The 22,452-nt window shown below is 37.1% G+C and overlaps 3 protein-coding genes across 9 annotated transcripts; 2 read left to right on the forward strand and 1 right to left on the reverse strand.

Annotated features, from left to right (window-relative positions):
* The first annotated feature begins 439 nt into the window (after positions 1-439).
* Positions 440-14,722, forward strand: LOC108047512 (protein piwi). 2 transcript variants are annotated; one of them, XM_044459554.1, is made up of 9 exons: positions 440-606; positions 3,729-3,816; positions 10,197-10,708; positions 10,766-11,086; positions 11,148-11,302; positions 12,459-12,659; positions 12,721-12,912; positions 13,045-13,155; positions 13,560-14,722. In XM_044459554.1, the coding sequence occupies exons 1-9, from the start codon at positions 523-525 to the stop codon at positions 14,440-14,442; spliced, it is 2,547 nt and encodes an 848-aa protein (XP_044315489.1). In that variant the 5' UTR covers positions 440-522; the 3' UTR covers positions 14,443-14,722. The 2 variants fall into 2 exon arrangements, with proteins under 2 accessions (XP_044315489.1, XP_044315488.1); XM_044459553.1 differs by having other exon boundaries at positions 3,729-3,759; positions 10,131-10,708.
* Positions 14,723-15,407: 685 nt separating this feature from the next.
* On the reverse strand, positions 15,408-21,269 carry LOC108047511 (wiskott-Aldrich syndrome protein family member 2). Of its 6 annotated transcripts, XM_017127717.2 has the most exons (7): positions 21,073-21,269; positions 18,993-19,801; positions 18,724-18,825; positions 17,906-17,986; positions 16,514-17,193; positions 16,210-16,456; positions 15,408-15,633 (listed from the first exon to the last, which is right to left on the reverse strand). In XM_017127717.2, exons 2-7 carry the CDS (start codon positions 19,735-19,737, stop codon positions 15,455-15,457), a joined length of 2,034 nt encoding a protein of 677 aa, XP_016983206.2. In that variant the 5' UTR covers positions 19,738-19,801; positions 21,073-21,269; the 3' UTR covers positions 15,408-15,454. The 6 variants fall into 6 exon arrangements, with proteins under 6 accessions (XP_016983206.2, XP_016983204.2, XP_016983201.2 ...); XM_017127715.2 differs by lacking the exon at positions 18,724-18,825; XM_017127712.2 differs by lacking the exon at positions 17,906-17,986.
* Positions 21,270-21,641: 372 nt separating this feature from the next.
* LOC108047510 (ATP synthase subunit g, mitochondrial) lies at positions 21,642-22,291 on the forward strand. Its single transcript, XM_017127708.2, has 3 exons — positions 21,642-21,712; positions 21,771-21,825; positions 21,914-22,291. The coding sequence occupies exons 2-3, from the start codon at positions 21,786-21,788 to the stop codon at positions 22,171-22,173; spliced, it is 300 nt and encodes a 99-aa protein (XP_016983197.1). The 5' UTR covers positions 21,642-21,712; positions 21,771-21,785; the 3' UTR covers positions 22,174-22,291.
* Positions 22,292-22,452: the final 161 nt, after the last annotated feature.

The raw sequence follows: 22,452 nt of genomic DNA on the forward strand, positions 1-22,452 counted from the left end.
TTTAACCATTGTTTTATACCATTTAACTAAACGCGAGATTTTAATACGTGATATACGCGGTAGATATACCAAAATAATACACGTTGTTACAGAAACAGTAACGCTTTCCAACCATTTACTATTATTTACAAGTTAAGATAAGCTTTTACCATTATTTCATACCATTTAATTAAACAATTAATTAATTTAATTAATTAATTATTTCAAATCTATAATTCTTAAAAAAAAAGAATACCCTCATACCTTAAAAACCTCTTACCTCCTGAAAAAGTTCAGGATGAGATATTATATATTGAAAAACCTAACTTTTTGTTCAGCAGACGATTTGTGGAATGTTTTCAGTGGGTATGGGTGTTTATGGTATAAGGAAACAACACTATTAAGTGTTGTTATCATTGAGTTCGATACATTGATAGTACTATCAAAGTCCACCTCTAGCAGCGCGTCAGTTTTGAAGCTAAGCTCTCGCTCCCGATTCATTCTTCGCTGGGTTTTTCGTAAGTGAAAAAGTGGAAATAAGAAATGGCTGACGATCAGGCTCGTGGGCGCAGGCGTCAACTTGATGAAGATGAACCAACCACTTCACGAGGAAGTAGAGATGAGCCGGTACGTAATTTTATAATTTAACTAAATACCGGCAAGGACGGTCACTTCGAAACAGTAAAAGTTCTTCCTTGAAGGAATTTTAACATATTTGTGTTATGACGTCTCACACACATTTATATATATATATATATATTTATATGCATACATACATTTGTATATATATATACATATATACATACATACCATTTCTTCTGGCGGTCATTATTTCCATATAATGCATCTAGAGTACTTGTGTATAAACAGGAATATGCGTGTTTCTATATACGAAGTTTGTCCCAAAGAGAAACCACTAACAATAAGCATTAAATAAACAAACAAATGCAACGATGAATATGCTCAAGAAATACTCGACTTTATATTTCCTGTTCAATACATTAAGAGGAAATATAAAACCGCGTCGGTTTTATGCAGACATGGAAACGGATTATTGTTGAGCAAGCGAATCTTTAAAGAGAATCTTCTATAGTATTCCACGAAAATATGTTGCCTTTTGCATACATTGTACTGTAGCTTTCAACATCTAAACACAAATTCCAGTGGTTGCTGTCTTTGCAATACTTTTGTCCTCTTATTTCTCTATGCTCAGAGTTGTTAAAGATGTGTATGTGAAAGGGAAGCGATAAAGAAAAATTTAAGTTCCTCTATGTAATCCAATTAATGTTTTTATTAAAAAGCTCTGCAAGGATGCCTAGCGACTACTTACATATAATATAAAAAAACACATTCTTTGGTGTAGAGAAGTTGCAGACTAAGTCAATATATGTATGAATGTTTGTCAACGATTTCCTCTTTACTTTTACCTCTCTCTTCGCTTTTTTTTTCCAAGAAGGTGCTGCAAATAACGCTTTTCATAAAAATACACATATGTATACAAATTGGTACTTGTAGTAGTTACCCGTAGAGTAAAAGGGTATATTGTATTCGTGCAAAAGTACCCTGCAGTCCCGAAATTCATCACTACAGAAATTCATCACCTTTTAATCAGCAGCGGACTGCGACGCCGGCAGAGCCAAAGGCAAAGTCGGCAGAGCCGAAACTCTCAGTCCCCAATCATAGGAAACGCAGAAAAATGTCCATCTCCCTCTCTTACTCTGTCTCTGTGTGATGAATTACTGATTAAAGAGTGATGAAAAACTGAAAAAAAGTGATGAATTACTGATTAAAGAGTGATGAATTTTTCACTGATTAACTCATTATTCATCACTAATTTGTATGAAGATTCATCGATTAATCATCAGCAGTGATGAATTTTTGGTGATGAAATAGCGATTAAAAGGGTAAGAACGGTACTGCAGGGTATGTAACAGGTAGAAGAAAGCGTTTCCGACCCTATAAAGTATATATATTCTTGTTCAGGATCACTAGCCGAGTCGATCTAGCCATGTCCGTCTGTCCGTCTGTCTGTCTGTCCGTATGAACGCTGAGATCTCGGAAACTATAAAAGCTAGAAGATTGGCATTTTGCATGTAGATTTTAGGAGTTCCTACGCAGCGCAAGTTTGTTGTGGTGCCACGCCCCCTCTGACGCCCACAAGCCACAAGCTGTGGCCACAGTTTTAATTCTATTATGAAAATTGTAATTGATATGTATTTGTTTCGTCAATACCTATCGATTGGCTTAATAACGCCCACTCTAACGCCCAAAAACACATTAAACGCTTAAGCCTGGCTAGCGCCTACATTTCCGCCTTTCATGGCCCGTGGTACCAATGTCTTGGGGTAGATGGCGCAATACAATAGCGCCATCTAACGGATGACTTTGGAACAGCTGGCCAAGGTGCTCAACAGAGTCAACGTTAATTCTCGATAAGGATTTCTATTAAAGGAAATTGCGATCGTTTTCATTTGTCCATACCGAACTATATCCCAAGAACTATGCAAATCAAATCAAGTTAGCCAAATTGGAGGTCTGAGTCAAACAATGGTGTATGTGTGTATGTATGTAAGCATATACATATGGATGTATTTACATTGTACATAGTTGCAATTGCCCGGCAAAGATAACTCCTTTCAAAGAAAGCTATTCGCTATACCCGTTACTCGTGTTGTGCAAATATTTAGACTTTAATATACATAATGCTATTTAACAATGTATGTGTTTAGCCAATATAAGTATGTATGTTTAATATTTCTAGTCAATTTATTACAAGAAGGCATATTTATATTAAGTTGTTTAGCTGAGTAACGGGTATCTAATAGTCGAGGCACTCGACTATAGCGTTCTCTCTTGTTATACCCTTGCAGAGGGTATTATAATTTTGGTCAAAAGTGTGCAACGCAGTGAAGGAGACATCTCCGACCCTATAAAGTATATATATTCTTGATCAGGATCACCTCCTGAGTTTTATAGCCCTTCGAATTGCCTGCTATGAACTAACTACAAGCAGAAGTCAATTGAGTTTAATGATCAAAAACAATCCTAGTGTTTGCAAAGGAAATTCTTAGTATGCAATATCTTGTCAATGGACAGAGAATGGTAAAATCATATTTTATTACGAGGCAGCTTCTCAAACTCAAGTTAGGTAATCATTAAATACTGAACAATTGAGAAAAGGGAATAAAAATTAAAGCATCATTGTTTCTTAACATATCATTTTTAAATTTTTCAACGAAAATTACTGTTATGATTTTATAAAAATAGGACGACTATGTAAACTTCGGCTTGACGATAAATTTAAAACTTAGAAAACTGAAATTATGAACTTTTTTGTCACAGCTCATTTCAGATAAGCCCGTCCCTTTATCGTAAAAATGTATGGTTAAACATAAAGGTAATATTTCAAGGGGACCTCGTCATATCTAATAATTACTATAACCGCATTTAATGGAAATTTTCCTTCAGGATTTAGTTAAATTTTTCTCTATAATGTGAAAGTATGTGAAGACTTTTTACAGAAAGAACTCTGTAAAGTAAAGCCAGTTAGGAAAAATAATCGCTATAAATAAAGCCAGTTAGGAAATATAACCGCTATTTACTTTACAAAGTTACATCGTAAAAGTACGCTATTTCGACTTTGTTAGTGGCGCAAATCAACAATATATATGTATATATAATGTAGAGTAGCCTTATTTTTGTTTGATTCACAAATAAATCGATAATAAATAATCTTAATTTTTATACAGCGGAGCAAAATATACAAAGGGTCTTATTCGGGTGGATCGAAATCGGATACTCGTGCAGAGCCCCCAAGCTCTGATTTCCGGGCAGGGGGTTCGAGATCAGGTCCACTCGTTCCTCATAATCTTGTTATACCCTTGCAGAGGGTATTATAATTTTGGTCAAAAGTGTGCAACGCAGTGAAGGAGACATCTCCGACCCTATAAAGTATATATATTCTTGATCAGGATCACCTCCTGAGTTGATATAGCCATGTCCGTCTGTCCGTCTGTCCGTCTGTCCGTCTGTCTGTTTCTACGCAAACTAGTCTCTCAGTTTTAAAGCTATCGGATTGAAACTTTGCACACACCCTTCTTTCCTTTGCACGCAGTATATAAGTCGGAACGGCCGGGATCGGCCGACTATATCCTATAGCTGCCATATAACTGATTGATCGGAAATGCCATAACTTTCGTGTTTGTAAAGTTAGGAAGTTGGGATTTTCTATGGGTTTTATATTTAGCCAATCAATCCGACCTACCAAATTTCATAAGGATCGGCCGACTATATCCTATAGCTGCCATATAACTGAACGATTGGAAATGCCATAACTTTGTTGTTAAAGTTAGGAAGTTCGGATTTTTTATGAGTATTAAGAATGCATCATATGAATAATTTTGGAGAATATAATTTATAGAGTATTCTGCAAGGGTATATCAACTTCGGCTCCGCCCGAAGTTAGCTTTCCTTTCTTGTTTTTATTATCTTAACACAGAATTAATAAACTACCATTATTAGAATTTTAAAGTCTTTTTTAGAAAATAATAATTTTAGATAGAATCATTAATTTACTGTTAAATACAAGTGACTTAATTAATTTTTCTTTTATAAATAATTTATTAAAAATTAAAAACAAAAAAATTACACTTGGTGTCTATTTTGTTAAAACTTTATTGATTTGGCCACATCTTTTGCTTAATCCCAATTTAATCTATTTTGCCTTAGATTAAAGGAAAATTTGTTTGAATTTACAGGTACATAGATTCGATTCGAAAAGTCAACTAACATAAGCCTTTTGCTTAGGGAAAAGATTATTATATTATACGAGAAGGTCGAAAGGACCCAAAAGTCAATTGGCATACTCAGATAGAGTGACGAACTTAATTATTGGCACAGCAAGCATGTTGAACTTAAAGGCTATTTTTCTTTATCTAATATGCTGATATTTTAATGAAGAAAAATATTTTTAGATATAATCATTAATTTACTGTTAAATACAAGTGACTTCATTAATTTATCTTTTATATATAATTTAACAAAAATAAAAAACCCTGAACTAAATAATTGGCACACTTAAGGGGGTGTATACCTTTTTCATTTTCAAAAAATCGAAAATTTTTTTTTGCTTTATCTTAATGAACAACTTCTTGAGAACATTTCCAAATTTTTATAGAGATTTGAGCAGTAGAAAAAAAGTTACAGCGCTCCTAGCCGCGCGCCTCGTCCCCGCCCAAACCCAAACTTTAAACTTAAAACGCGAATATCTCGAAATGGTGTTTTTTGAAAAATGACTTTGCAGTGATATGGATTGGCGAAAAACTACTGAACCGATTCTCTTCAAATTTTTTTTTGAATGTTCGTAATGAATTTTATTAGTACTTGAACGATCGTTTTTTCATGTAAAAATTTTTATTTCGCCGAAATAGATAGTTTTGTAAGAATTTTAGCGTCCAAAAACGTAATTTTTTGCATAAAACGTTCCCGTATGCACAAAAAAAATTTTTTTTTAAAACGTTCGTTCAAGTACAGGATACTACTTTAAACTAATGAAATATTTTTATTTTTTCGGTATCAGTTGACCCATTTGTCCTGGGGAATTATCACTGCAAGGCTCTTTAAAAAAAAGGCGTTTAAGGGAAACAGCCACACCTTCAAAACTATTAAATATTTTTTCAAAATTTTTTGCATAATCATTCATTTAATAAAAACAATAAATACATACATAAAAAAATCCAAACTTTCCTATTTTTTTCGACAAAAAAAGGTATATACCCCCTTAATGAACTATTTTGTTAAAACTTTATCGTTTTGGCCACTTTCTTTTTATTTATCCCATTTGCCGCTATACTCTTAATTGTATAATGATTATTTTTAGAGCTAAAATTGTTTTAGTGCCTTAAAATAAAGAAAAAGTTGTTTGACTTTACAATGTCAAAATTAAATCAACCGCAAATTAAAATTTAATTAGCAGGATCAAGGCCAATCAAATGTCAAGATTGGGGAAAGGATGCCCTTAGCAGCATTGTAAAGAACCCACGCCGTTGCAAAATGCAAGGCACACTGGCCGATTTATGGCTTTGAGTACCCAGGAATGAATAAGGATCACATGAAAGGATAATTTCAAACCCCAACAACTTTTAATTTTATAGCCCTTCGAATTGCCTGCTATGAACTAACTACAAGCAGAAGTCAATTGAGTTTAATGATCAAAAACAATCCTAGTGTTTGCAAAGGAAATTCTTAGTATGCAATATCTTGTCAATGGACAGAGAATGGTAAAATCATATTTTATTACGAGGCAGCTTCTCAAACTCAAGTTAGGTAATCATTAAATACTGAACAATTGAGAAAAGGGAATAAAAATTAAAGCATCATTGTTTCTTAACATATCATTTTTAAATTTTTCAACGAAAATTACTGTTATGATTTTATAAAAATAGGACGACTATGTAAACTTCGGCTTGACTATAAATTTAAAACTTAGAAAACTGAAATTATGAACTTTTTTGTCACAGCTCATTTCAGATAAGCCCGTCCCTTTATCGTAAAAATGTATGGTTAAACATAAAGGTAATAATTCAAGGGGACCTCGTCATATTTAATAATTACTATAACCGCATTTCATGGAAATTTTCCTTCAGGATTTAGTTAAATTTTTCTCTATAATGTGAAAGTATGTGAAGACTTTTTACAGAAAGAACTCTGTAAAGTAAACCGCTAATTACTTTACAAAGTTACATCGTAAAAGTACGCAATTTCGACTTTGTTAGTGGCGCAAATCAACAATATAAAAGTATATATAATGTAGAGTAGCCTTATTTTTGTTTGATTCACAAATAAATCGCTAAGTTTTAAATAATCTTAATTTTTATACAGCGGAGCAAAATATACAAAGGGTCTTATTCGGGTGGATCGAAATCGGATACTCGTGCAGAGCCCCCAAGCTCTGATTTCCGGGCAGGGGGTTCGAGATCAGGTCCACTCGTTCCTCATAATCTTGTTATACCCTTGCAGAGGGTATTATAATTTTGGTCAAAAGTGTGCAACGCAGTGAAGGAGACATCTCCGACCCTATAAAGTATATATATTCTTGATCAGGATCACCTCCTGAGTTGATATAGCCATGTCCGTCTGTCCGTCTGTCCGTCTGTCTGTCCGTCTGTCCGTCTGTCTGTTTCTACGCAAACTAGTCTCTCAGTTTTAAAGCTATCGGATTGAAACTTTGCACACACCCTTCTTTCCTTTGCACGCAGTATATAAGTCGGAACGGCCGGGATCGGCCGACTATATCCTATAGCTGCCATATAACTGATTGATCGGAAATGCCATAACTTTCGTGTTTGTAAAGTTAGGAAGTTGGGATTTTCTATGGGTTTTATATTTAGCCAATCAATCCGACCTACCAAATTTCATAAGGATCGGCCGACTATATCCTATAGCTGCCATATAACTGAACGATTGGAAATGCCATAACTTTGTTGTTAAAGTTAGGAAGTTCGGATTTTTTATGAGTATTAAGAATGCATCATATGAATAATTTTGGAGAATATAATTTATAGAGTATTCTGCAAGGGTATATCAACTTCGGCTCCGCCCGAAGTTAGCTTTCCTTTCTTGTTTTTATTATCTTAACACAGAATTAATAAACTACCATTATTAGAATTTTAAAGTCTTTTTTAGAAAATAATAATTTTAGATAGAATCATTAATTTACTGTTAAATACAAGTGACTTAATTAATTTTTCTTTTATAAATAATTTATTAAAAATTAAAAACAAAAAAATTACACTTGGTGTCTATTTTGTTAAAACTTTATTGATTTGGCCACATCTTTTGCTTAATCCCAATTTAATCTATTTTGCCTTAGATTAAAGGAAAATTTGTTTGAATTTACAGGTACATAGATTCGATTCGAAAAGTCAACTAACATAAGCCTTTTGCTTAGGGAAAAGATTATTATATTATACGAGAAGGTCGAAAGGACCCAACAGTCAATTGGCATACTCAGATAGAGTGACGAACTTAATTATTGGCACAGCAAGCATGTTGAACTTAAAGGCTATTTTTCTTTATCTAATATGCTGATATTTTAATGAAGAAAAATATTTTTAGATATAATCATTAATTTACTGTTAAATACAAGTGACTTCATTAATTTATCTTTTATAAATAATTTAACAAAAATAAAAAACCCTGAACTAAATAATTGGCACACTTAAGGGGGTGTATACCTTTTTCATTTTCAAAAAATCGAAAATTTTTTTTTGCTTTATCTTAATGAACAACTTCTTGAGAACATTTCCAAATTTTTATAGAGATTTGAGCAGTAGAAAAAAAGTTACAGCGCTCCTAGCCGCGTGCCTCGTCCCCGCCCAAACCCAAACTTAAAACTTTAAACGCGAATATCTCGAAATGGTGTTTTTTGAAAAATGACTTTGCGGTGATATGGATTGGCGAAAAACTACTGAACCGATTCTCTTCAAATTTGTTTTTGAATGTTCGTAATGAATTTTATTAGTACTTGAACGATCGTTTTTTCATGTAAAAATTTTTATTTCGCCGAAATAGATAGTTTTGTAAGAATTTTAGCGTCCAAAAACGTAATTTTTTGCAGAAAACGTTCCCGTATGCACAAAAAAAATTTTTTTTTTAAAACGTTCGTTCAAGTACAGGATACTACTTTAAACTAATGAAATATTTTTATTTTTTCGGTATCAGTTGACCCATTTGTCCTGGGGAATTATCACTGCAAGGCTCTTTAAAAAAAAGGCGTTTAAGGGAAACAGCCACACCTTAAAAACTATTAAATATTTTTTCAAAATTTTTTGCATAATCATTCATTTAATAAAAACAATAAATACATACATAAAAAAATCCAAACTCCTATTTTTTTCGACAAAAAAAGGTATATACCCCCTTAATGAACTATTTTGTTAAAACTTTATCGTTTTGGCCACTTTCTTTTTATTTATCCCATTTGCCGCTATACTCTTAATTGTATAATGATTATTTTTAGAGCTAAAATTGTTTTAGTGCCTTAAAATAAAGAAAAAGTTGTTTGACTTTACAATGTCAAAATTAAATCAACCGCAAATTAAAATTTAATTAGCAGGATCAAGGCCAATCAAATGTCAAGATTGGGGAAAGGATGCCCTTAGCAGCATTGTAAAGAACCCACGCCGTTGCAAAATGCAAGGCACACTGGCCGATTTATGGCTTTGAGTACCCAGGAATGAATAAGGATCACATGAAAGGATAATTTCAAACCCCAACAACTTTTAATTTTATAGCCCTTCGAATTGCCTGCTATGAACTAACTACAAGCAGAAGTCAATTGAGTTTAATGATCAAAAACAATCCTAGTGTTTGCAAAGGAAATTCTTAGTATGCAATATCTTGTCAATGGACAGAGAATGGTAAAATCATATTTTATTACGAGGCAGCTTCTCAAACTCAAGTTAGGTAATCATTAAATACTGAACAATTGAGAAAAGGGAATAAAAATTAAAGCATCATTGTTTCTTAACATATCATTTTTAAATTTTTCAACGAAAATTACTGTTATGATTTTATAAAAATAGGACGACTATGTAAACTTCGGCTTGACGATAAATTTAAAACTTAGAAAACTGAAATTATGAACTTTTTTGTCACAGCTCATTTCAGATAAGCCCGTCCCTTTATCGTAAAAATGTATGGTTAAACATAAAGGTAATATTTCAAGGGGACCTCGTCATATCTAATAATTACTATAACCGCATTTAATGGAAATTTTCCTTCAGGATTTAGTTAAATTTTTCTCTATAATGTGAAAGTATGTGAAGACTTTTTACAGAAAGAACTCTGTAAAGTAAAGCCAGTTAGGAAAAATAATCGCTATAAATAAAGCCAGTTAGGAAATATAACCGCTATTTACTTTACAAAGTTACATCGTAAAAGTACGCTATTTCGACTTTGTTAGTGGCGCAAATCAACAATATATATGTATATATAATGTAGAGTAGCCTTATTTTTGTTTGATTCACAAATAAATCGATAATAAATAATCTTAATTTTTATACAGCGGAGCAAAATATACAAAGGGTCTTATTCGGGTGGATCGAAATCGGATACTCGTGCAGAGCCCCCAAGCTCTGATTTCCGGGCAGGGGGTTCGAGATCAGGTCCACTCGTTCCTCATAATCAAGAGAGAGCCGGAGGTAGCCAGGTACCAGCTGCAGCTCCCAGGCAAGAAAGACGTGAGGAATGTGGTCCTGCAGATCGTGGACCGAGGGGTGATCGTTTTGACATCGTAAATACCCGTCCTGCTGAATTAGTATCTAAATTGGGAAAGGATGGAAGGCCGATTAGGCTGCAAACGAACTTCTTTCGCATAAAAACTAAGCCGGAGTGGCGTATCGTGCATTACCACGTCGAATTCGAGCCGAGCATCGAGAACCCACGCGTCCGGATGGGAATCTTGTCGAATCACGCGAGCTTCTTGGGATCTGGTTACCTCTTCGACGGGTTGCAACTGTTTACCACTCGGAAATTCGAGCAGGAACTTACCGTGCTGCGTGGAAAGTCTAAGCTTGACATTGACTACACAATATCGATCAAGTGCGTAGGATTTATATCGACAGCGGAGCCTCGCTTTTTGCAGGTTCTGAATCTAATTTTGCGTCGCTCCATGAAGGGCTTAAAGCTGGAATTAGTCGGTCGCAATCTCTTCGATCCCTACGCTAAGGTAAAAACTATTAGTAAATTTTGTATTATATTGAAAATGGTATATTTTCAATTTTAGATCGAAATAAGAGAGCACAAAATGGAACTGTGGCCGGGCTATGAAACATCGATCCGCCAGCATGAAAAAGACATTCTATTGTGCACCGAAATAGCTCATAAAGTGATGAGAACTGAAACCATTTATGATATAATGCGACGTTGCTCACAAAACCCGTCTCGGCACCAGGATGAATTCCGTTTGAATGTTTTGGATTTGATCGTTCTTACAGATTACAATAACAAAACTTACCGAATCAATGATGTAGACTTTGGGCAAACCCCAAAGTCAACGTTCAGTTGCAAGGGGAGGGATATCAGTTTTGTGGAGTACTACCAGTCGGTAAGTCGCTCATATGCCAAGAATATAGCTTTCTTGTTTTAACCTATTGCTTTTCTTTTAGAAATATAACATTCGCATACGGGACCATAATCAGCCTCTGTTGATATCGAAAAATAGGGACAAGGCTCAGAAAACTAATGCCAGTGAATTGGTGGTTCTTGTTCCCGAGCTTTGCCGCGTGACTGGGATCAATGATAACATGCGCTCGAACTTTCAGTAAGAATTAAAGCCAATAACGTTATTGTTCTAATGTTGGTTGTTGCTTTCTAGATATTACATATCGCTTTATTAATATTTGTTTGATTTGTGTGCGCATAAGTGGCATATGTTTGAAAAAAAAATTTGCGCAGCGTGGGCAATCCCATAGTGACAGGCAGTTAGACAAATTAACAGACTTCTGATGGTCGAATTATTTTGACCAGCTCTTTATTAAACCAAGCATGCCTCTGGCTTTATTAACTATGGACGAAATCTGATCAGAAAACTTTAGTTCTGAGTCCAAAAGGACGCCAAGATCGTTTACAAGATTTACTCTCCAAAGAGCTGCTACTTCGCGTGAAATTCCCTTATTTGGGATTGACCCGATAAAAAGTCGTCAGCTTGCACTTAGAGCCGGCACCAGTTTTAAAAGTTATCTTAATCGTATTGTAAGTCTAAATGGCAGGAAGTATCCTTTTACTGCAGGCGTAATTTAACATCATCTGCGTACTTAAGTAACTGAGGTTTATAAATATTGTAAACAAAAGCGGGCCAAGATGGCTCCCTTGTGGAACACCAGAGGGAATAGGGAGATTTTAAAAAGTATTTTTTTTCTACAACGGTCGATTATCACTTTGATAGTAGGATTTTCAGGTATCGTGAGTGGTGTTACCCTGGACAGAATCACATCTTAAGGATTTAATACAAAACACAAGTCAAGTAGGCGACCTAGTGAATTTCGAACATTGCTTGCTTAAGATAACGTTCTGATAGAAATGAAGGAGATTGGAAGTTTTTGAAGATGGTACATTGGTTTCGTCTCGACTATGAGGTTTTACTCCCTCGGGCCCCTTCTTTTTTATCTTAGCTTGCAACTATTTTACAACCATTATTATCCGGCCAAATGCGATCTTGAAAGATAATATGTCCCCAGCGTAAGAAAACCTAAACTTTTCCTTCTTCACACTATTGATATAGGTTTTAGTTTTGTCTTGTATACAAGACGATAAATCAGAAGATGTTTGATCAGGGAAAAGTCGAGAAACAAATATTTGTTTCTTCAGTGGAACTACTGAAAGATTTTTGTGCAGCAGACATTGTTTCTGCAGAACATACTTGAGCCGGTAGTTTGGACCACACATTGACACATTTGAACTTGAACTTTAATTAACAGGTTAATGAAAGCCATGGGTGAATACACACGTATGAATCCCAATAGACGCATTGATAGATTGCGCACTTTCAACCACCGCTTGCAAAACACTCCTGAGAGTGTTAAAGTGTTAAGAGACTGGCACATGGATATGGACCAGAATCTAACTGAGGTACAAGGCCGCGTAATTGAACAGCAAAAGATCGTGTTCCATCACGGAAAGTAAGAATAAGAAAATATTAACTGTATTTATATTAATGTATTAACTTAACGATGTTTTCAGGGTTCCTTCTGGAGAAAACGCTGATTGGACAAGAAGTTTCAGAGACCAAAAGATGCTCACCACGCCCAGCGAAGGAATCGATCGCTGGGCTGTAATCGCACCAGAGAGAAACTCTTACGAACTAAAAATTCTGTTAGAGAATTTGTTTAGGGCAGCTAATGGAATGGGCATGAAATTCAGAAGCCCCCATGAGTAGGTTATCAAAAATATCCATACCTCGGTTTGCGGGTGCACAACATTTTTATAACAAGCGTAAATCGAGGTTTTAGGTGTATATTATTTTATTATGGTTTATTTGTACTTTTACTTTCATTTTAATTACAGAGTCAAAATTTATGACGATCGCACGGCAACTTATGTGCGAGCTCTGGATGATTGTGCTCGCATGGATCCCAAACTTATATTATGCCTTGTTCCCAACAACAACGTTGAAAGGTTTATATTCCGGTTTTAAAGTCATTTATTAATATCATTCTTTTAATAATAACATTAACCTTTTTTTTTGTCAATCGTAAGTTTAGTCCGTATATGTTTTAAAACAACAAAGTCAAAACTATTTTCGTTTCTATAACAGCTATATGATATAGTCATTCGATCCCCCCGGTTCGTCATATGTACTTGATAGAAAACAAAAGTTTTATCCAGATAGATGTAAAACAGGGAGATAAGTTTGCTTCGACTGTTAATGAAGTGATCAGGAATATGAATTTTTAGGATTGCAGCTTCTGACTAAAACTACAAACCTTTCTATTAAATGTGTTTACCTGTTTTCAGGGGTTATATATATAAGATTAAATATTATAAAATACTCATACTAAAATACATTTTGTTTATTTCAGATACTCGTCGATTAAAAAGAGAGGATATGTTGATAGAGCTGTGCCAACTCAAGTTGTCACGATTAAAACGGCCAAGAATCGTGGCCTTATGAGCATTGCCACCAAAATAGCAATCCAATTAAATTGCAAGTTGGGATATACTCCGTGGATGATCGAGCTGCCATTGTCTGGGTTAATGACAATCGGTTTTGACATTGCGAAGAGTACACGTGATCGCAAGAGGGCTTACGGAGCATTGGTCGCTTCCATGGATCTCCAGCAGAACTCCACGTATTTCAGCACTGTCTCGGAGTGCAGTGCTTTTGATGTGCTGTCCAACACCCTTTGGCCAATGATAGCAAAGGCCCTGCGGCAGTATTCGCGAGAGCATAAAAAGTTGCCTACGCGTATTGTATTTTATCGAGACGGCGTTAGCTCAGGCTCTCTAAAGCAGCTGTTTGAGTATGAAGTAAAGGATATTGTGGAGAAGTTGGACGCTGAGTACAAGCGGGCCAGTAGCGAACCACCGCAGCTGGCTTACATTGTGGTCACCAAATCGATGAACGCCCGATTCTTTGCCAACGGGCAAAACCCCCCGCCTGGAACTGTAGTTGATGACGTTGTAACTCTACCAGAGCGGTATGATTTTTACCTGGTATCGCAGCAAGTTAGGCAGGGAACAGTGTCGCCGACCAGCTACAACGTGGTTTACAGCAACATGGGAATCAGTCCGGACAAAATGCAGAGGCTTACCTACAAAATGTGTCATTTGTACTATAACTGGTCAGGCACCACACGTGTGCCGGCCGTATGCCAGTATGCTAAAAAACTTGCTACCCTTGTCGGTACAAACTTGCACGCTATTCCGCAGAATGCTCTCGAAAAGAAGTTTTATTATCTATAAATTGATATACCTAAGTTTGAGTTTTGAACGCATATAGGCAAAGAAAGAAACTAGCCTTTTTTGTTTTACCAATATTATCTTATTTTCTTTAGGCATTTAAGTATAAAAGCAATTCGATTTGCACAAAAATTATGTTCCAAAAGCCTTGGATGGAAAAACTAATATCATTACTGCATACAAAAATACATTCGACTTATACGTCTGGTATTAAATCTTAACAAAAATAAAATCTGTTAAATATTTAAATAAACAATAAAAAAATACATCAACTCCACAAAAAGCCCTTTTTTTATTTGGAGTATAATTACTTTATTTATATTATATATTTTACTTTATATAATGAAAAATTACATACATGCGTGTTCGCTTGCTTAAACCACCCAGTCCATGGCTTCTTATTTTCTCGAATCATGCGTTCTTAATTATACAGGTATTTAACTTTCACAAGGATAATACAAATTCATAGCTTGTTGAGTATATTGAAATGCTACAGAGTTCGATATTTAATGTATTTGTTGTATTTACAAAATTCTAAATTATTAATTTGGATAAATGTTTTATATTAATCGTATCGATTGCAAGTTGTGGTAGGATTGAGTTCAGTGATAATATCGATTAATTATAATTTAATATCCAAACACCGACTACTATGATACAGAAGCCCATATCTATTTAGGCCTCGACTCCAAAAGAAGCGCCAAACAGCCAAGTGTTTTGGTTCCTCCTCGATTGTCGTCTAGGCTTACAATTCAAATGCGTTTACTATAGCGATTACTTTAACGATAATTACTCGTTGGTGTATATACAATTCTATTAAAGTTTTGATTTTAGATATATTATTTAGGATTCGGTGTATATTGTATAAAGGGTGGTAGAAAAGCTTTGGTGCTTTTGTGTAATCCAATTGTTTACCACGCCTGGTTAAGACCATCGTATGGATTAATTCTCTTTGGAATTACTTTTTCTTTTTGTTTTTTAGAATTATGTCAGGCTTTAACGAGTTAATCAGGGATCAAGCCGATGTTTCGTTCGGTTCCATCCAGCCCTCGCTGTCGTCTTCACTATCGGAGTCTTCAGACTCGGATAGTTCGATAGCCACACGTCTGGCCAAGATTGAAGCTACATCCAGCGGCGCCGCGTTTCGTTCGATTTCTTTCTGCTCTGACTTTTCAACCTTGCGTAGAGTAATACCTAAAAAATAATTTGAGTACAAAAGTTATTAAAATGCGTAAAACCGTAAAAGGTTTAAGTCCCCGGGTTCAACTGTGATTTCTGTAACTTGGGTATTAAAGCATATTTAATTTTCTTAGTAATACTATTTGTATACCGTCCTTGCAGAAAATATTATTATTCCGATCAATGCAATAAAGGGCACATTTCCGACCCAATAAAGTATATTTATTCTTAGAGAGCATCACTAGTCATAGCCATATCCGTTCATCCTACGCAAACCAGTCTTTCAGTTTAAAAGTATTTGGATAAAACTTTTCTAAAATTCGTGGCATGGTGTATATAAGTCGGAACGGATCGGATTGGCTTACTATATCATATAGCTCCCATAGGAATAATCGGGGAAAATGTGAAATATCAATATACTACGAGATAAAGTATTTTAAAGCCATTTTAGAAATTCGGATTTAGTTATAAAAAAATCGGACGACTGTATCAGAAGCAATCGAAAAAAGGGAACAAAATTATAACTTCGTTGTTTCTTAACATATACCCATACTCCACCAAATCAGTAACGCCTAGTTTCATTCAACTCACCATCACGAATAGCCTTCATTAAATCGTTGCGTGGATCGTAGATTGGAGGCATAATCTTTTTAGGTGCAACAATGTGCGGCACACCATTTTGTTGGCCAACCTGCATTTCACCATTGGCCAGTGATTTGGGCAGAATTTGGTGCGGGCGCAGCGTGTGCTGGTTGCCACTGCCCAAGCCATCCTCTACAGGTGGTGGTGGAGGCGGTGGCGGTGGCGCAGCATTGGGTGGCGACATCTTGGGCGAGTGCTGCAAGGAATGGCAATTAATAAAATGAATTTTTATCCAAGAAACGGTAATGCAAACCTGATCTGGCACTGGCGGTGGTGGCGGCAAGTCGCTAAGAGAGTTCAGTTGGTTGCCCGACATCCCGAGGCTGTGGAAAGTGTTGTTTAGCTGCGTCATGACCATATCATTGGCATTCTGGACGCTGTTGGGAGTCATCTGCGGAGATCCAGCTCCCGACGAACTGTTTGCCCGGCCAAGCAGTTTGACCGCCATGTGGCCACTGTTGGCGCCGTTCATGCCGGACATCGGTGAAATGACGTCTGGAACTGGCGGAGGAGGTGGCAAGGCATCCCGACTGGTCGACATACTTCTGCCCCTTGTCGGAGTGTTGGCATTCGAGGCTGTGGGCGTACCGCCACCGCTGCCATTCGACGGCGGAGCCGGTGGAGGCTGCGAGGGACGCGGCTTGTTGCGCGTCGGTGTGCCCGGCCCGTATATGGGTTCCGGCGACATGACGCCCTGGCCCGTTTGCCCGTAGAGCGCATGTGACTGATACAGCCCGGCGTCGTACATTTGCTGATGCTGTAATTGCATCTGCTGGGGGCCTCCCATGCCGTTTCCGAATGTAGGCGCATACTGATTTCCCATCTGTGGAGGAAGCTGCTCGTAGGTACTACCATCGATCTGCTCGGACTGGTAACTGCGGCGCAATTCAATCGAGTTGGGACGAGGAGGACGAGTCTCATAGACACCCATATCTAGAAAAACGATTTGGAAAAATTAGAGCCATGGACAACAGCACTCTGCAAGCATCGTTTGTACAGGACACACATCTCATTTCAGAACACGCCAATTATTGTGTAATTACACTTGAGGAACATTAACACATGTAATTACAAGCAATTCAGAATTCCTGTGCAGATGAGACTCTTGGCTGAACTAGAATACAAATTTTAGTACATTTTCATACCGATTAACAGTCTTTGGAAGCTCTTTGCACAGAAAACAATTTAGAGAAACTATCATAGAATAAGATGTGGCGACAGAAAGGAATAAGTAAAGCTGCAGATTGACATGTAGACGTAGATGTGGAAATTGACTGAACTACAACAGAAAGATAGGAGGATCCTGAACAAAAGCTTCTGCTCAATCAAAAATCACGATTTTGAAATGAATTTAAACATTAAGCACGACACATTGGGTCTGTAATGTGCAGACACAATATTTAAATATTACAAGATAGGTAAAATATGTCAAATTTTACAGTGTTTTGAGATAATCCTTATGTTTTGCATTAACATGAAACTCATTAAATCGTCGCGACTTCGATTGATAGTTTTAGAGTATTCTCTGTACACACATATGCTAATAAAATCAAAAAGGATTACTAGTAAGATAAAAGGATAGAAGCGTGTGAAAGAACACTTATAGTCTTTACTGAGCTTGCTTTAAGGTGTGTGGATGTCTAACCTGCAATCGCAACGGCGGTTTGCTTGGTGACATTACTGTTTTTCTCCAAATGTGAAAGCATATTATAAGGCTTTATAGTATCTGTAAATGAGATGATTATGCGCGATTGATCCATACATAATTAAAGGGCTTATTACTTTTATTAATATCGTATCGAAAAACAACAAAAAAACAGCATGCAAATTAACCAAAGCAGTGAAAATCAGTCGGCGATTCGGATTATGAAGTTCAATGCAAATCTGACCGAATTAACATGTCTAAAAGGCCCTAAGAACATAGAGGAGCTGGTCTTCCAGAGTACAAATCGAAATAAATATTTTCTGATTAGTTATCCTATATTAAGAGTCAAGTTGTATTATTAAAAGTATCTAATATAAGTTATCTTTAAATTCGAATCCATAGAGTATCACATCCCTAAAATTTTGCTAATAAATCAAAACCATTATAAAGTTATGAAATAAGTTAATGGGAGTACTTTTGAATAATATAATTGTTTTTTCTGCGCTTGCTCTGCATACACTTTTCTGTAAACAATAATAGACTTTTAAACTTTTCGCTGGGACTTTAGTTTAAACTATTAATAAGAGCAGCGCTATGCGAAATTGAGAGCTTGTTTCGGTCACCTCTTTTTTGGTCGTGATTATGTGGGTTAATTCTAATTAACAGCAACTGCAAAAAATGGTATTAGTGATCCTCGATCTGGCTTTGGAGGATTATCGAAAACTAGCGAGTGAAGTAAGTAAATGAATGGCGGAAACATCTGTATCGTGGGATGATAGCCGGGCACAAATAAAAGCTACGTGGCCCCATCATCGTACCTACGTCTTGGATATTACCGACAACTTGGTGGTGCGCATCGAGAGTGCTTTGCCGCAAATCGATGTCAACCTCGCTCACAGTCTGTATTTTGACTAGCTGAACTACACGGGCAGACAGGACATAATTGATAATTAAAATATACCATTCTATTGCAAGACAAGTGCAAATATTCAGTGCGTAGATCAAACGTTCCAATAGCAGCCTATTAATTTGGTTCGCACTGAGTACTTAGCTCTTCCGCTAATTAATCCCTTTGCCGAGTACTTACTTCCGTATCCGGCCTCCTCGTTGACCATGGAGTTTGGAGTGCGGTAGATGACGTTGTTGGGCATCAAAGTCTCGCCATGCACCAACGCACGCTGTCGTTGCTGTTCCCGTGTATTGTGCGGCACCCTTATCTTAGTCTTCTGCTTCTTGTTGCCACGTCCAGCGGCTCCGCCAGCACCTCCTTCCTGCCGCGGTCTGTTTAGCTTCTTGCCCTTGTCGTGCATCACGCGCTCGGTGTCCTTCAACATCTCTTGGCGCCACAGCTCGAAGAAGTAGTTGGGATCCGTGTAGAACTTGAGTCCATCCTTGCCATCGTCCCTGTAGACATTGAGCTTGTCCAGTGGCGGCGGCTTGTCGCACTGGGCGTATGTGTCCATCATGGGCGCCGGCATGGTGGCGCGGGAGAAGATCTGCTGGTCGAACACCTTGGCCGACTTAAAGGCCTTCTTGCGGGTGATGTCCGTCAAGGGCACCTCCTCCACGGTGCTGTCCAGCTGGGTGACCTTAACGGCCAGACGATCGATACGCGCCTGCAGAGAGTTGGCCCGATCCCCGATATTGCCCACATCCCGGGCCAATTCCCCGAACACATCCTCGGCGTGCTTGGACAGCGAGGACAGCTGGCGGATGATGTTTGTCAGAGTGGTGTTAGTGACCGTCTCCAGCTCCACGGACTGCAGCTCATCCTGCTGGTAGACTGACCGGGCCACATGGACGGGCTCTATCGATCGTTTAGGCAGCGGCATGGTCGGGCGCAATTGACAATTATCTCCAACTTGACACACCCGTGAATTATAGCGTCCTCATTGACTGAAATACAAAATGTTAATTAATCAAAAATTCAAGTGCGTTCAATTAATCTAGTTTTTGGGATGTTATTACATTATATAAATGGCTAATGCTTTTTTAAATTGAAAACGCTAGATTTTGCTTTTATTATTAAATTGTGTTTTTAAACAGAATTCCGTTACAATAAGAATTTTTTTTTATTTGTATTTATTAAGTCCTTTTATTCATTATGAGAAGCTTAATATCCTTATGAAAGTAGAATTACAAAATTTGATATAAAAAATTTGTAGTGTTAAAGATTAGTGTCTAACCTTGTTACAAGGTGTTGAAGTATGATTTTCTTATACGTTTATTTTCAATTGAGGTAAGCTCTAAAGACTTTTATACGTCGGATCAAAATCAGTACCTCATTTCCGATCAAATTTTGATTTGCTACTTTTGATGTTGGTCAAGACTTTAAACCCGATTTGATACACATTGTTTCATTGTTACAATATAACGTTATAAAATTAAGTGTATCAACAATTCAAATATAAAAAAAAATATTTCAAAGAATTTTTGTAAATTAAAGTTTGTGCCAAAATTAAGGTTTAGATCTACATATTTTAAAAGCAAAAAAGGTAAGAGGGGGCTTAGAAATGTGTCACTGCTGCTGAACCGCAAACTGAAAAAATTGATAAAAGCTTGATAGGTGGTATCGTAATAGATTCTATTGAACTGTTTTCTGAAATTATTTAAATACATCACTTGGGCACTTTATCACTTAAGATACCCAGTCGGTATTTGAATTATTTTGTGATATGCGCGACTGGAGAATTTAACGTCTGGATCTGGACCACACCCCACGGAAATGGGGTATTTACAGAACGGTGATAAGAGCGTAACGCCCAAGTCACCCCCGCAAGATTCATTCACGTTCGCAGAAAGATTAGTCGATAATGCGCCCCTTTTGGTGGCATTATCTGGGGGCTCCGACCTGAAGGCTTTACGTGGGCACCTATGTTCGTATACGTATATCTTTAGGCCTCCCACCAACGCAAATTAGACGGTCACGCACACACACACAAACTCAAGCGCCCATGTACGCGACTGTGTGTGTGTATGACTTTTGGGGCGACTTTACGCGATTTTCGCACTGGAACATTTGCACTAAATCGCAACAATACACACATCTCTCTGTGCAGGCACTTTCTATTCGCAGTGTTGTTGCATGGTGGCGACTTCGATTTTAAACACTCGACCAGCTCGGTTCAGTTCACATCACATTCACACCTATCACTACGCACACTCACCGCCCGTCACACTTTTCGCTTCGCAGCAGGCACCACAACAAACATTAAACAGCCACTTCCGTTTCGGGGGCTCGGTGTCAAATTCGATTCAATGAAAACTCTAATTAGCCAATTTGGGGCTTGAAAAATGCAAATATTTGCTCGTTTTGTGGAAACTAAGATTTCCACACCTTTGCAGTGTGACCGCCTTTCTGGCGTTTGAAAATACCCTAGGGCTTCATTAACACAATAAAAAAATATACCACTCTGTATATAACAAGTATTTTAAATTATAATTTTGAATTTAGACTACTATGGGCAGGTTTTCCGAGTACGTGCTTACATTTCTCAGACAGATAAATGTATGAAAATTTGGTTTCATCAAACGTTTTTGTGAGACCCTGGATCTTGATGAATGAATTCTTTAAAACTTCCGCTTTTTCCGCTTTAAATTATATTAGCTTAAATGTAATTTGTATGAATTGTATTCACTTTCATTCGAGTACAGTTTGGGATGAAAATGATCATATTTAGCCTTTCAGTAATATAACTGACACTAAATAGGTTTTGGTAGTTTTTAGTATACGTCCGCCAATCGATAAGTGCTCCTCCAGCCCTGGTCTAGATCCATAACATCTCTGTTTCGTCGCACACTGAATAGGTAAGGTTTTCCCACACATTTCGCGAAGTTCCTCTTGTATAATTCCAACTATTTGTAGAACCAAATTAAAAAGATGGCGAGTTTGGCTACTAAGGGATCAGGACTTGTGAACAGTAAGTGTCGCAATTTAAAAGCTAACGGTTTTGTGTTCCACCAACTGCGCCTACTAAGCGAACAATTATGTAATGATCATTTTTGCAGGGCTCCTTACTCAGGCACGACCACAATTGGATGTGTTCCTGAAGTACGCCAAAGTGGAGCTGACGCCCCCGACGCCCGGTGATATCCCGGCCATCCGACAGGGCCTCGGCAACATTATCAAGGGAGCCAAGACCGGCGCCTACAAGAACCTCACTGTTCGCGAGGCCTGGCTTAACACCCTGGTGACCGCCGAGGTCATCTTCTGGTTCTACATCGGCGAGTGCATCGGCAAACGCCACATTGTGGGCTACAACGTTTAGTCTTACCATAGTCTCCGCTTGGCAGTCACTGGAACGGGAATCGTAATCTTAAATCAGATGTGTATTTGTATATCTGTGAACATTTCGACACTGAATAAAGTGAAATAGTAACTTAAAATTCCGAAAATGTTCGAAAAACAATATTTTTGGACAACTAAGTCTGGAATAAAATCACTAATTGGACATCACTTTCACTTTTCTAGTTTAGAAATCTAGATGCACAAATTAAGCGGTGAAGAGTAAATAAGTTTATTTATTTTGTATCATTAAAGAAATATT

The sequence above is a fragment of the Drosophila rhopaloa genome, unplaced genomic scaffold (genome assembly GCF_018152115.1).
Source record: "Drosophila rhopaloa isolate 14029-0021.01 unplaced genomic scaffold, ASM1815211v1 contig_2, whole genome shotgun sequence".
NCBI classification, from domain to species: domain Eukaryota; kingdom Metazoa; phylum Arthropoda; class Insecta; order Diptera; family Drosophilidae; genus Drosophila; species Drosophila rhopaloa.

Coding starts and splice junctions, on each gene's coding strand:
- LOC108047511 (XM_017127717.2), bottom strand. CDS start 19,737: ATGCCGCTGCCTAAACGATCGATAGAGCCCGTCCATGTGGCCCGGTCA. Junction 18,826..18,992: donor CGAGGAGGCCGGATACGGAA/GTAAGTACTCGG, acceptor CTGCCCGTGTAG/TTCAGCTAGTCAAAATACAG. Junction 17,987..18,723: donor CGGTAATATCCAAGACGTAG/GTACGATGATGG, acceptor TCTCATTTACAG/ATACTATAAAGCCTTATAAT.
- LOC108047510 (XM_017127708.2), top strand. CDS start 21,786: ATGGCGAGTTTGGCTACTAAGGGATCAGGACTTGTGAACA. Junction 21,826..21,913: donor GGGATCAGGACTTGTGAACA/GTAAGTGTCGCA, acceptor TCATTTTTGCAG/GGCTCCTTACTCAGGCACGA.
- LOC108047512 (XM_044459553.1), top strand. CDS start 523: ATGGCTGACGATCAGGCTCGTGGGCGCAGGCGTCAACTTGATGAAGAT. Junction 3,760..10,130: donor ATACAAAGGGTCTTATTCGG/GTGGATCGAAAT, acceptor ATTTCCGGGCAG/GGGGTTCGAGATCAGGTCCA. Junction 12,913..13,044: donor AAATTCAGAAGCCCCCATGA/GTAGGTTATCAA, acceptor TTTTAATTACAG/AGTCAAAATTTATGACGATC.